This window comes from Entelurus aequoreus, unplaced genomic scaffold (genome assembly GCF_033978785.1).
Source record: "Entelurus aequoreus isolate RoL-2023_Sb unplaced genomic scaffold, RoL_Eaeq_v1.1 HiC_scaffold_93, whole genome shotgun sequence".
In the NCBI taxonomy this organism is placed as follows: Eukaryota; Metazoa; Chordata; class Actinopteri; order Syngnathiformes; family Syngnathidae; genus Entelurus; species Entelurus aequoreus.
The window spans coordinates 104,095-118,895 of record NW_026908025.1 but is presented as its reverse complement, the minus strand read 5'-3'; the positions used below and the strand labels follow the sequence as shown (position 1 = coordinate 118,895).

Here is a 14,801-nt window from a genome sequence, read left to right as displayed (position 1 = left end):
AGAACATAACAGAACACTAAACTTAGAAGAAGAATACTAAACACAAACACATAATATGACCAGAGGGAGGGCAAGTCGGGTGGCTATAGCGAGTCAAAGCCGCTGCAGCTGGCGAGGCGAGTGTCCACGCACTGGCCACATCTTTGGCCGGCGAGAAGGCGAATGTGAGCAGCACCAGAACTTCAGCAGCCAAAGAGTTTCACCATACCATACCATACCAACTTTATTTATAAAGCCCTTTAAAAACAAGCACAGTTGAAAAACAAAGGGCTGTACACCACAAAGAAATAAAGGCAAAGGACAGACTAAGAAATAAAATTTAGAACAAAAGTAAAATACACATTAAAAAAGCAAATACAAAATTACCCTAAGAACAATTTTGCTAGATAAAAAGCAGTTAAAAGTTAAAAACAGTTAAAAAAGTTAAAAGTTAAAAACAGTTTAAAGTCTCATGCTGGGTTAAAAGCCAGTGAATAAAAATGGGTCTTAAAAATAGCCAAAGAAGGGGCCTGTCTCACATGGAGTGGAAGATCATTCCAGAGTTTTGGGCCTGCAACAGAGAAGGCTCTGTCCCCCCTGAGCTTACGCTTGGATTTGGGTACCCCCAGGATCAGCTGATCAGCTGACCTGAGGGAGCGGGTGGGGGCATAGAGGTGGAGCAGCTCAGAGAGGTAAGGTGGGGCAAGACCATGTAAGGATTTAAAAACAAGTAAGATCATTTTAAAATGGACTCTAAAAGACACAGTGGAGGGAGGCTAAAACAGGAGTCATGTGCTCTCTTTTTCTTGTGTTTGTTCAAAGTCGGGCAGCTGCATTTTGGACCAGCTGCAGACGTGAGAGGGAGGACTGACTAATTCCAAAATATAAAGCGTTACAGTAATCCAGCCGAGATGTAATAAAGGCATGGATTACTGTCTCAAACTGTTGCCTAGAAAGAAGGTTTTTAACCTTAGCCAGCTGACGTAAATACAAAAAGCTGGCTTTCACCACTGTGCCAATCTGACGCTCCAATTTAAAATCACTGTCAATACGAAAACCCAGGTTGGTGATCATGGGCTTAACGTACAAAGCCAAGGGGCCAAAGTCAACAGGGGGAAGCTCACAGGTACCACCAGGTCCAAACACTATTACTTCTGTCTTCTTTTCATTGAAGTTTAAGAAGTTTAGGGCCATCCAGGCCTTGATGTCATCAAGACAAGCAAGTAATGGCTGTATTGAAGAGGCATGATTTCTCTTTAACGGAAAATACATTTGTGTGTCATCAGCGTAACAATGAAAACAAATACCATGCTTTCTTAGGATTGAGCCCAGGGGAAGTAAATAAATAGAAAAGAGCAGTGGTCCTAAAACTGAGCCCTGTGGGACCCCACATGTTAAGGGAGCAACAGAAGATTCAGAACCAGCAACATTTACAGAGAAGGTCCTGTTAGTCAAATATGACTTCAGCCAACTCAGGGCAGTACCACAGATGCCCACTTGATGTTGTAGGCGGCTAATTCAAATATTATGGTCCACCGTATCAAATGCTGCTGTTAGATCGAGTAAAAGTAAAATCACATGATCACCTAAGTCTGTTGCTCGAAAGATGTCATTAAAAAGCCTTACTAATGCTGACTCGGTACTATGGAGGGGTTTAAACCCAGACTGAAAGACTTCTAAAATATCAGAGTCCTCTAAAAAAGTGTTTAACTGGGTAAAAACAATCTTCTCCAAGATTTCTGAGAGAAAAGGCAGCTTAGAAATGGGTCTAAAATGGGCTAAAACTGAACTGTCCAGACCAGGTTTCTTTAAAAGCGGTTGAACCACGGCGTGTTTCAAACTGGTAGGAACCACACCAGAAAACAGACTGCTATTTAAAATGTTAAGAACAGGCTGCCCTATGCAAAAAACACTTCTTTAAAAAATGTAGGAGGGACAGCATCATGGGGGGAACCTGAGGGCTTCATAGGATTAGTTAACTCTTGTAACTGCCGCAGAGTCACTTGCTCAAACTGATTCAAAACAGCAGAGTAGTTAAACGGGAAACGGGATGCCAAAACTCCAAATATTTTTTCTCCAAAACCAGAAGGGTGTGCCTGGGCTAGTAGTAGTAGTCGATCCACAGCGATCGTTCTGCCACACAATACCTCAATGCTAAGGAGGGGAAATTACACTTCACCGACTGTCGATGGCTTTGACAGTTAGGATTGCTCGTTTGCATCAAAACGGTTGTTTTTCTCACAACAATAATGCAAAACCATCCTTGCCCAGGCACACCCTCCTGGTTTTGGAGTATAAATATTTGGGTTTTTGGCACAAGCCGCTAGACTAGATCTGACCAATCTAAGTCTATGAGCAAGAACTGATGAAGCCTACTCGAATGAGAGGCAAAACGTCTTCCCAGACAAACCAAACAGTCCAGTTGCGATTGATTGAATGATCTTAGATTACAATGACCTGATTGAATGACAACATTCATAATCAGTGCGCTTAGCAACAAGAAAATGTAAACAAGAGAGGAAAGGAGCATTGAGAACATAACAGAACACTAAACTACGGAGAATAATACTGAACACAAACAGAGAATATGACCTGGCGTGAAAGGTCATAACAAGTAAAGCACATCATTTCCATTATTAGAATTTGTGTGGAGGACCATGATAACCAATCCCCGCCATCCAATTTTTAATTTGTGTATCGTATTCAAAGAAAAAAAGAAAAATTACTACTTAACTTATCAACAATGTGTTTGCTGCTGTTAAGAGGCAATGTGTCAACCAAATACATTTACAATTTCACATCTTATCAGCAATTTGTCAAATTGATGCTGACAAAAGGTATTTCCAGTGTAAGGTATAAACAAATTCCCAGGCCAGGTGCATTTTAAAGCACCATACCTGTACTAACTGCCGTGTGAGTCCTTCCATTTGAGTGTAGAAAACCCACATTGTCTTTCCCAAAAAAGGGTATCTTCTTGCAAATGAATAGCCACATGCCAAGAAGAAGACTTGACTCACAAAATCATAGTGTACTGATCATAGTGTGCTGATCATAGTGTACTGATCATAGTGTACTGATCATAGTGTGCTGATCATAGTGTACTGATCATAGTGTACTGATCATAGTGTACTGATCATAGTGTACTGATCATAGTGTGTGAATGTGAATGTGGAAATAGTGTCAAAGCGCTTCGAGTACCTTGTAGGTAGAAAAGCGCTATACAAGTATAACCCATTTACCATTTACCATTTATTTCTCCAAATTGAAACTCATGAGCTCTGCTGCAGGATACAAATGTGGCTTTTAAGAAACATCCACTTGACGGGCTAGAATAAAAGTACATGAACTATAATACAACCAAAATGAGCAATGCTTTTTTTGATCTGTCTCTCAGGTGCTGTGGTGTTGGAGGGTGGCAGGATTACAATTGACAGATCGAAACTTGATGCCTCCAATCTCCTTGGGAAAGTCCCCAAGCCCTTCCAGAAAGACCACCATGTTGTTTACCGTCTGACTTCTCTTCCGCGCCACGGCGCTTTGTCTATCCATGGCCGCAACCTCACCAGGTGTTCTACTCGTTTCTCTGTTTCACAATTGGCTTAATTTAGACACTTCCATAGTGATATACTGTACATACAGTATGTATCCTTAGATGCTCTGCCTTTTTTTCCAAAAGGGAACAACCAGATTTTTCGCAGATTACATTGAACACATTTGGCATGACTTACATCCACGATGACTCTGAGAGCACGAGTGACAGCTTCACTTTCCGGGCATGGGTGGTTCCTCTTGATGCCTCCTCCTCCTCATCTCCGTTTTACTCAGCTTCCTCCTCCCTTCCATCATTAGACTCAGTGTCTCATCGCCACGTCAAGGACAGCCTGGCTGTGACGGAGACATTTAACATTACGGTAACTCCGGTCAACGACCAGCCTCCAATGAATAGGAATAGATCCCCGAGTTTGAAGGTTGTCGTTGGAGAGAGGGTCATTCTCGGACCAGACAATCTGCAGGTGATAATATTTTCTCAATGATTTTCTTAACCCATGTGCAACCTTAAGATTGAATACACACACTTACTCTTAGGATCCAATAGGGACCCGCTCATAAAAGTGTCAGAAGTCATCAATCAATTATTTTTCTTTTTACTTTCAATGCTTGAAAGCTTTAAACTTCAGATCTATCTATTGATATGAACTTATCTTTTACACTTGTTTTTAATGTTTTATGGCATTCTCGTCAAAAAATAAATAATGATAAATATGCACTATTTCTAAAATATAAGTTGCAGAATGGAATATTTGAGGTTGGGTAATTGCAGCCTTGAATATGTCAATAATTCATGACAACACTGATTTTGATACAGTAGACCAGGGGTCGGCAACCCGCGGCTCCTTGACCACTCTGATGCAGCTCAGCTACATACATGCCGACACCCCCGATTTTCCCAGGAGACTTATGGATCTCAGTGTCTCTCATAGATAACTCCCAGGGAAAAAATAATCCTATTTACACTCTAATTACTAAATAAAGGGCGTGCCCTAATTGCACTGCAGTAATTGTCCTCTATAACATTTACATACAGCGTGCCAGTCCAGCCACATGTTGCATGTTGTTATTACTTGCACACACAGGAGACAGCAAAGCATACTTACTTATCAGCCACACAGCTTACACTGACGGTAGCCGTATCAAACAACTTTAACATTGTTACGTTACAAATATGCGCCACACTGTGAACCCACACCAAAAAAGAATGAAAAACACATTTCTGGAGAACATCCCACCGTAACACAACATAAACACAACACAACCATTACCCAGAATCCCATGCAGCCCTAACTCTTCCGGTCTACATTATACACCCCCGCTACCACCAAATCCCCCCACACATCAAACCCCCCCCTCTCCGTGCGTTGGTTGAGCGGAAGAGTTAGGGCTGCATGGGATTCTGGGTATTGGTACCGTCAGTGTAAGATGTGTGGCTGCTGACGTAGTACGCCTTGCTGTCACTTACGTGAGCAAGCTGACACTGCATTCTACGTGTGATCTAGCAGGTACACTGTTAGGGCAGACTGTAGAGGGCGCCAAATGCAGTGTCATCACGCTCTGATTTTCGGGAGTCTCCCGGGAAAAATGAGAGGGTTGACAAGTATGACGCTATCAAGCGCCATTCATTCAAAACTCGCGGGCTGCACTAACATCAAATTTCCACATTAAAGTGCGTGCCGGTGCGTGTGTCGGAGACCCCTGGTTAACATAGCACAAAGCATTTAAGCTTTGTATGCGGTGTTTTTCATTTTAAATTGAAATTTTTTTTTGTGGCTCCCATTACTTTCTTTAATTTGTGAAACTTGCCAAAATGGCTCTTTGAGTGGTAAAGGTTGCCGACCCCTGCAGTAGACCAAATATTTTGACAGTGCCTACTGAGCTACAATGAGAAAGAAAGCATGCAAAACTTGGTTGAGGTTGTTGAGTACAGACAAGTCTTTTATTTACTGTATCTGTCATTTAGTGTTGTCCCGATACCAATATTTTGGTACTGGTACCGGTACCAAAATGTATATTGATACATTTCAATACTTTTCTAAATAAAAAATTGCATTATTGGCTTTATTTTAACAAAAAATCTTGGGGTACATTAAACATATGATTTTTATTGCAGGTTTGTCCTTAAATAAAATTGTGAACATACTAGACAACTTGTCTTTTATTAGTAAGTAAACAAACAAAGGCTCCTAATTAGTCAACTGAAGTATGCAGTAACATATTGTGTCATTTATTATTCTTTTATTTTGTCCCAATTATTAAGAACAAGTGGTAGAAAATGAATTATTAATCTACTTGTTCATTTACTGCTAATATCTGCTTACTTTCTCTTTTAACATGTTCTATCTACACTTATGTTAAAATGTAATAATCACTTATTCTTCTGTTGTTTTATACTTTACATTAGGAGGTGTGGGGGACCAGTACTTTTTAGAGGCGGTATAGTACCGAATATGATTCATTAGTATTGCGGTACTATACTAATACCGGTATACCGTACAACCCTACTGTCATATTATATATAACTGCCCAAAATAATTTTCATTGCATTTCATCAATTTAATGGCAGTTTAACTCATTTACGCTTACCAAAGATCTCAAAATTGCGCATAATGATTTTGGCGTTATCTGGTGGTTAAGGGGCGCAATTACATCAAAACAATGTTTTCTTGTTTTTCGTTCGGCAAAAATTAGATTCATTTGTTTTTCCTGGAAAAAGCATGGTCATATACCAGGATTATAGTCTGTTACAAATATATTAGCTGGAAATGAAGTCATTGGGGCCGATAGAGGTCTTAAGAGAAGTGTGTATACTTTGTTTATATTTTCTAACAACCTTGCAAAAAAAACACAATGCCATTTTATTAGAAAAAATACATATTTCAGACCTTTGAACTGAAAAATCATATCATTTAGGGAACACAAATAATTCCTGTTTTGGGCCCTAGGGTTTCACAGAGGTCGTTTGAACACATTTACCTCAGTTGCCCAATTGTTTCAATCATGCTGCAAAAGACCATACTGACAAAAATATAAGTATTCTACTTTTACAAAACACAGCTCCAAGTGCAATGGTCTCATATTCAGATTCATATGGTAATTAAAAGCAAACATTCCCTGTCTTTGCTAATATTCAGTTTGCATCTACAAGAACAGGTTGAAGACCATGACACGCCTCCGGAGGAGCTGCATTATCTTGTAATCAGCAAGCCCAACAACGGCTACCTGACGCTGGGTGAAAGGCCAGAACCAGTGACATCGTTCACGCAGTACGACGTCAACCACGGCCGGCTGCATTTTATACAGCAGGTGCAGAGTCAGTCTTGGTGGAAACTTCCCATCTGTTATGTTTTCATTTTGAATAATGACATTTGATTTGATTTTCTCACCAGGGCGAGCCTTCAACGGGAGTTTTCTACTTTAATGTAACTGATGGTCATCATCGTCCGCTCTACAAACTGTTCAGTTTGGAGGTGATTAAGCCCTTCATTTTTATAGTTAACAACACCGGCCTGTCATTGGTTCAAGGCACAACTGCTGTTATCCTGACAATCAACCAGCTCGCAGCTCAAACAAATGGTCAAAGTCAGGCCAACATAACCTACACGGTAACCACCCACCCCCGGCATGGACGCATTGCTATAAACGACCAAGAAGTCATGACCTTCTGCCATGAGGATCTCCAACATGGCCGTGTTGTCTATCACATGACTGAGCTCAGTGAATCGGAAGACAGCTTTCAAATCTCCATCTCGGCCACGGCACCGGGTGTGGAGTATGGAAACGTGACATCACAGACAGTGAAGGTAGTCGTGCGACCTCTCATCTATTTACGGGAACCAGTGAGAGTCCCCAGTGGCATCGCCGTGAAACTGGGGAAAGCCATGATGGACGCCTCGGAGCTGGCGAGAATTAGCAGAGCCGACCCGATCTTTGAGGTTCTGGCTCCACCAAAACATGGCAAACTGGTCAAGGTATGGCTTCATTTTTTTTAAGAAAAGCAAGAATGTTCTTGTTTTTTGTAATAATATCCAAATTAAGAATAGATCAAATAAACAGGTTGATTGTGTACATCTATTAGAGATAGGATTTATGGCTCTTTTAAAGAAGCTAGATCTTGAGGAGCCTTTCCTGTTAAAGAGCTTTTCAAAAGACTGGCTGGCTATTATACTGTATTTTGTTATGTAACTCAAATATCAAAGAAACTATCTCTTATAGCAGTTATGAGATAATACTTATCTAAGAGCAACTCAAATTTACATATCCCAACAATATTTACTCTATTAAACACATGCACCTGGGGTTAGGCCCCTCCCACCTCCAAACACATGCACCTGGGGATAGGTTGATTGGCAACACTAAATGGTCCCTAGTGTGTGAATGTGAGTGTGAATGTTGTTGGCCCTGTGATGAGGTGGTGACTTGTCCAGGGTGTACCCCGCCTTCTGCCCGAGTGCAGCTCGGATAGGCTCCAGCACCCCCTGTCATCCCGAGAGGGACAAGCGGTAGAAAATGGATGGATGGATTGTGTTTTTTATTGTAAACATTGCATTATGTAGTGCAATACCTCATGCTTTGACAATGAGATCACTGTTTTATCATTTTACCTTACCTAAACAAATGTTGTGGTACCATACAACCTATGCATGCTACATGCTTTATTAAGTATATGCACACAAAAAATGTCCACCAGCATTTTAACAATACAGGAACAAAAATTACAAATAAGGATTAAACGTATATGTTTGTAATACATAAAAATACAACTAGAATATGTATGCATGATAAAATTATGAATACAACACTGCACTCCTATACCTACAGGTGCTAATATCTCCTCCAATTCCTGGTACAGCAGTAAAAGTGGTGTGCACATGTACTGCAGGTAACGTGGGCAATTTTCATATACAAATGGCTTGGAAAGGAACGACTCCCAACTGAGAATCATTTGTCATCGTTCACCTGAAAGAATTGTTCAAAAGACTCGACTCGTTCGCAAACGTCATGTCTAACATTTATGTAAAGCAACAAACAACAACTAAGAGTTCATCAAAACCAATTGTCGGAACATTTAAAGCACAAGCACCTAATTGGGTAAATGGTAAATTACAAGCAAACACACCAAGACAAGCATATGCCTTTAAAAAGTCCATAAAATCGTAAAAATGTAATGACAAACTTCACTTATAGTTTGAAGCTAAAAATAGCCACTCAGAATGCTACAAGTATTAGTCCTAAAACTCACTGAATATGAAGGCAAAACTCTGCAAACATTTATGTTTATCCACCTTCCGCCCGAGTGCAGCTAGGATAGGCTCCACAACCGACCCCGAGAGGGACAAGTGGTAGAAAATAGGAGGATGGATGGATGATTATGAAACTTGTTCTACTTATGCTGTTTTCTGTTCATAGTTTTGTTTATAATATGAACGACGCCTGCTTTTTATGTTAGTCCATTGTTTGGGTTTGCACTGAAATGATATTATTTTGATTCAAAACAATGGCACTTTCCAAAGATGTGTACATTCCTATATAAAACTAACCCCGGGGTGTCCAAACATTCTCCACTGAGGGCCGCACACTGAAAAATCAATGTATGTGGGGGCTATTCTAAAATATTTAATTTTCAAAGCATACAGGTAAATAGATTTTTTGAAAGAAATAAAACAGGCCGGATGTCAGCAGAAAAAATAGCTCCAATGAGGCGAGATTGACCGCAGGTGGAACATTGGAGGCGGAATATCCTTTTTGTTGGCCTTAAGCTTTTGAATTACTTGACTTATTTAGATCAAACACAGCGATACTTTATGAGGAGCAATACGACAAATAGTACAACTGAACTTGCATCATTTGTGGAACATTTTATATTTAGTATTAAACATTACTCCAGGTTTTCTAATACATCATTTGCACTAATAAATTACATTTTTGCCAGGCTGTCTAAAAATGTCACTGCCTGTATAGTTTCTACTATAGCAAAAGTTTAATATTATAACGTTGCTCTGCCTTATATTTGATTAGCAACATGCTTTGCTTATGTTTTTAGACTGACACATCATATTCATAGAGGGAATTTTAAGTCTAAATTAAGATTGTACCCTTATCTGGTAGCAAAAATAAATACACATGTTACAATGTTACATATCAATCCATCAAAATCTAATTGTCGTTTTTGTACCATGTAGACCTTTACCTTGTTTATTCAGATTTTTTTTTTTCAAGAAACATGGTGTACATGTCAAGAGATTTATTAATGTCAAAGCAAGACTTTTTTTGCCAAGAACCCAATTGTAGAAGTTGTAATGTAAACACAACTTCTGTACAGTAAATACAGTGCACCACAAGAGGTCAGTGTTGAATCATTTCATTAGCAGTGAATTCAATTGAATGTGTTTTGTTTATTCTGTTCGGTATATGTCGCTGCTATACATATGAACAAAGTAAATAATACTTTTTGGATGAATTGGGTGAATCATTTACCACTCTACACCACTCTAAACCAATTTTCTAGGTATAACGATTGATGATAAAATGAACTGGAAATCGCATGTAAAAAAACACGTTAAAGCAAAATATGTTCTAGACCAAAAATCACTTCATATTCTCTACTGCTCACTAGTGTTACCATATTTGAGTTATTGTGCAGAAATCTGGGGAAATAACTACAAAACTACACTTCATTCATTAACAGTTTTACAAAAAAGTCAGTTATAATAATACATAATGTTGGATATAGAGAACATTCAAACCCTTTATTCATTCAATCGAAAATACTGAAATTCCACGACATAGTGAATTTGCGAACAGCTAAAATTTTGGACAAAGCAAACTATAATCTGCTATCCAAGAATACACAACAATTATTCTCATCAAAAGAAAGGAGAAATATAATCTTAGAGAAAAATGCCATTTAAAACATTTGTACGCACGTACAACACTTAAGACCTTTAGTGTATCAGTATGTGAAATTAATTTATGGAATGGATCAAGCAAAGAAATCAAACAAAGTACTAATATGATCCACTTCAAGAAACTCTTCAAACTTAAAGTGTTTACAAAGTACAAAGAAGAAAAACCATGATAAACATTCTCAATGTATTTCATCCATCCATTCATTTTCAAGATAATCTTATTTATCTCACCATATATGAAATATAACTTACTTCACTAATTATTATTTATTCATTTTTAATGTTAGTACTTATGGCGTATATTGTGAATACATTGAGAACAGGAAGTGAACATAAGTTTTAGCAACTGCTATGTAATGGAAAAGGGGTAGAATTAAATAAGCTCTGCTTCTTCCTACTGCTTTTTGAACATGTTGAATAGACAAACTGGAAATTGTGATGTATCATGTTGTATGCATGCATGTGTGATGTATCATGTTGTATGCATGCATGTGTGATGTATCATGTTGTATGCATGCATGTGTGATGTATCATGTTGTATGCATGCATGTGTGATGTATCATGTTGTATGCATGCATGTGTGATGTATCATGTTGTGTGCATGCATTTGTGATGTATCATGTTGTATGCATGCATGTGTGATGTATCATGTTGTATGCATGCATGTGTGATGTATCATGTTGTATGCATGCATTTGTGATGTATCATGTTGTGTGCATGCATGTGTGATGTATCATGTTGTATGCATGCATGTGTGATGCATCATGTTGTATGCATGCATGTGTGATGTATCATGTTGTATGCATGCATGTGTGATGTATCATGTTGTATGCATGCATGTGTGATGTATCATGTTGTATGCATGCATGTGTGATGTATCATGTTGTATGCATGCATGTGTGATGTATCATGTTGTATGCATGCATGTGTGATGTATCATGTTGTATGCATGCATGTGTGATGTATCAAGTTGAATGCATGCATGTGTGATGTATCATGTTGTATGCATGCATGTGTGATGTATCAGGTTGTATGCATGCATGTGTGATGCATCAAGTTGTATGCATGCATGTGTGATGTATCATGTTGTATGCATGCATGTGTGATGTATCATGTTGTATGCATGCATGTGTGATGTATCATGTTGTATGCATGCATGTGTGATGTATCATGTTGTATGCATGCATGTGTGATGTATCATGTTGTATGCATGCATGTGTGATGTATCATGTTGTATGCATGCATGTGTGATGTATCAAGTTGTATGCATGCATGTGTGATGTATCATGTTGTATGCATGCATGTGTGATGTATCATGTTGTATGCATGCATGTGTGATGCATCAAGTTGTATGCATGCATGTGTGATGTATCATGTTGTATGCATGCATGTGTGATGTATCATGTTGTATGCATGCATGTGTGATGTATCATGTTGTATGCATGCATGTGTGATGTATCATGTTGTATGCATGCATGTGTGATGTATCATGTTGTATGCATGCATGTGTGATGCATCATGCTGTATGAATGCATGTGTGATGTATCATGTTGTATGCATGCATGTGTGATGTATCATGTTGTATGCATGCATGTGTGATGCATCAAGTTGTATGCATGCATGTGTGATGTATCATGTTGTATGCATGCATGTGTGATGTATCATGTTGTATGCATGCATGTGTGATGTATCATGTTGTATGCATGCATGTGTGATGTATCATGTTGTATGCATGCATGTGTGATGCATCAAGTTGTATGCATGCATGTGTGATGTATCATGTTGTATGCATGCATGTGTGATGTATCATGTTGTATGCATGCATGTGTGATGTATCATGTTGTATGCATGCATGTGTGATGTATCATGTTGTATGCATGCATGTGTGATGTATCATGTTGTATGCATGCATGTGTGATGTATCATGTTGTATGCATGCATGTTCCAAATAAACTCACACTCAACTCAACTCAACTCAACTCAACACTTGGTGATCTCTAACAACATTCTAAAGTAAAAATGACTGTGTATGATAAATAAATATACATATACAGTATATATATATATATATATATATATATATATGTATATATATATATATATATATACATATATATATATATATATATGTATATATATATATATATATATATATATACATATATATATATATGTACATATATATATATATATATATATATATATATATATATATATATATATATATATATATATATATATATATATATATATATATATATATATATACATATATATATATATATTTATACTTTGTAATATTGTGCTTGCATGTACGCAGATGACCTATGACCCCAACAGAGCATCAGAGGTCCTGAAGTCCTTTACATTTCGTGACGTGTTGCAAGGACGCGTCGCCATCGAGGAGACTCTGAGCGACAACGACGATCAAATCCAAAGTAACGATTCGGCGCTAACAATTGGCCACGCCCCCGCCACGCCTCTCAACGATTCTTTCATCTTCCTGCTGAAGGCTGGAAATGTCCAACCAGCGAAAGGTGAGCTTCACTTCACCATCTTACCTCATCACCAGATGCATCACGCTCCGCCCGGTGGGAATAAAGCGGACGTGGCGAGTAGTGAACACAAGACGACACGGAGCAAGCCCGCTGCGGGAGGGCCGAGAGGAGGGGGGCGGACGCACGGCGGTGTGGAAATGGCTTTGCACCCTCACATCCTAACACACAAGAACCACAATAAGACGCATCATAAAGTGAGGCCTCACAACCGCGTAGCAAACCACACGCATCATGGCAGCCGGTCAAAGTCCAGCCCTCCTCCGGCCGAGCCAGACCACGGCCCGGCACAGCCTCCTGACGTTCACCCCGTTCAGGTGGCGGTCCTCCCTCGACCTGCCTCGGACCCTCTGCTCATCATCCTGCCTCTGCTGGCATGTCTGCTCCTCATCGTGATCCTGGTGGTATTGATCCTGGTGTTGCGTCACCGCAGAGAGAAGCAGGCCAGGATGCGCCTCCTGCAGGAGCTCGCTTCTGTGCAGTTACCCGCCGAGGGCAGCCCGTATTCGGGCGGGCCCGAGCGAAGCGTGGCTATGCCCTCAGTGGTGGTCACCCCGCTTCGTACCGCCAGCTGCCCTGCCTCTCCCAGGGCACCCATAGGCCCCAGGAGGCGCAGTCTGGCCCCAGGGATGACCTTCTGGGGACCGTTTGAAGCTGAGGCTACAAGTAGTGATGAGAATATTACAGGTTGGGAAAGAGAGAACACTTTTGGTAGAAATTCGTTACCAGCCATTTCTGTAGCGTTCAAGTCCTCTCGTCGATCTAAGCCCCCCACGCTGAAAGACAACCAGTATTGGGTTTGATTGATCGGAATCAAATACGAACTGTGCCTTAGAGGTGTGCACTATTTACTGCTGTATAGGAGGCATGTATACTATGAACAACTTCAGGGCTTAATGATCTGTTTTGATTGAACCACATTTGAAGAAACACAACCAATATGAAACTCCAACAATAACATTGGTAAATGATAGTAGTCGAGCATTTGTAAAGGCAGAATGTCTGCACTGGATTGTGCCTAATAAAGCGTCCTAAATTCAAAATGTGTTGCGGAAATACGCAATCAATGCGATCAATTGTTTGCTCGTTTTTAATGTCCTTTGCTATGTCGTATTGCTTTGGAACAAATATGTGTAATATAAATAGGTTTATTTATTTACTGTATCATGGATATTGCTTAATATTGATAACATGATAATGTTGGTACTTTAGTGAATTCTTTTAGTGTTTTATCTTGCCATGACTTCAGTATGATGGTATCTGTATCCTGGGACTTACTGTCAAGCAAGTTACAGCTCACAATGTGACAAGTGACTCCACTGGACCCCGACTTAAACAAGTTGAAAAACTGATTTGGGTGTTACCATTTAGTGGTCAATTGTACGGAATATGTACTTCACTGTGCAACCTACTAATAAAAGTCTCAATCTGTATCCTGGGACTTACTGTCAAGCAAGTTACAGCTCACAATGTGACAAGTGACTCCACTGGTAGTTCAATAAGTTTTTAAAATGTTAAGAATTTCTCCTCAATTGTCTCCTTCACCATGCACTGGTAAAGATTTATTTTTCAATAAAAGACAATTCAACATGCACATACTTGATTTGATACAACTTCAAGTTTTGTTGAGCCCGTCAGGGAACATCAATGACCACTTGATGAGCCCGTCAGGGAACATCAATGACCACTTGATGAGCCCGTCAGGTAACATCAATGACCACTTGATGAGCCCGTCAGGGAACATCCAAGACCACTTGATGAGCCCGTCAGGGAACTTCAATGACCACTTGATGAGCCCGTCAGGGAA

The 14,801-nt window shown here is 39.6% G+C and overlaps 1 protein-coding gene across 2 annotated transcripts in view; it reads left to right on the top strand.

The window, feature by feature from the left end:
- Positions 1 to 14,599, top strand: part of LOC133645446 (chondroitin sulfate proteoglycan 4-like) — a 30,551-nt gene extending 15,952 nt beyond the window's left edge. For both annotated transcript variants that reach the window (XM_062040276.1, XM_062040275.1), the window contains 5 exons: positions 3,374 to 3,545; positions 3,656 to 3,992; positions 6,685 to 6,837; positions 6,921 to 7,502; positions 12,760 to 14,599. In XM_062040276.1, the coding sequence (XP_061896260.1) occupies positions 3,374 to 3,545; positions 3,656 to 3,992; positions 6,685 to 6,837; positions 6,921 to 7,502; positions 12,760 to 13,797 (2,282 nt within the window). In that variant the 3' untranslated portion in view covers positions 13,798 to 14,599. The remainder of the gene's footprint in view (positions 1 to 3,373; positions 3,546 to 3,655; positions 3,993 to 6,684; positions 6,838 to 6,920; positions 7,503 to 12,759) is intronic.
- Positions 14,600 to 14,801: the final 202 nt, after the last annotated feature.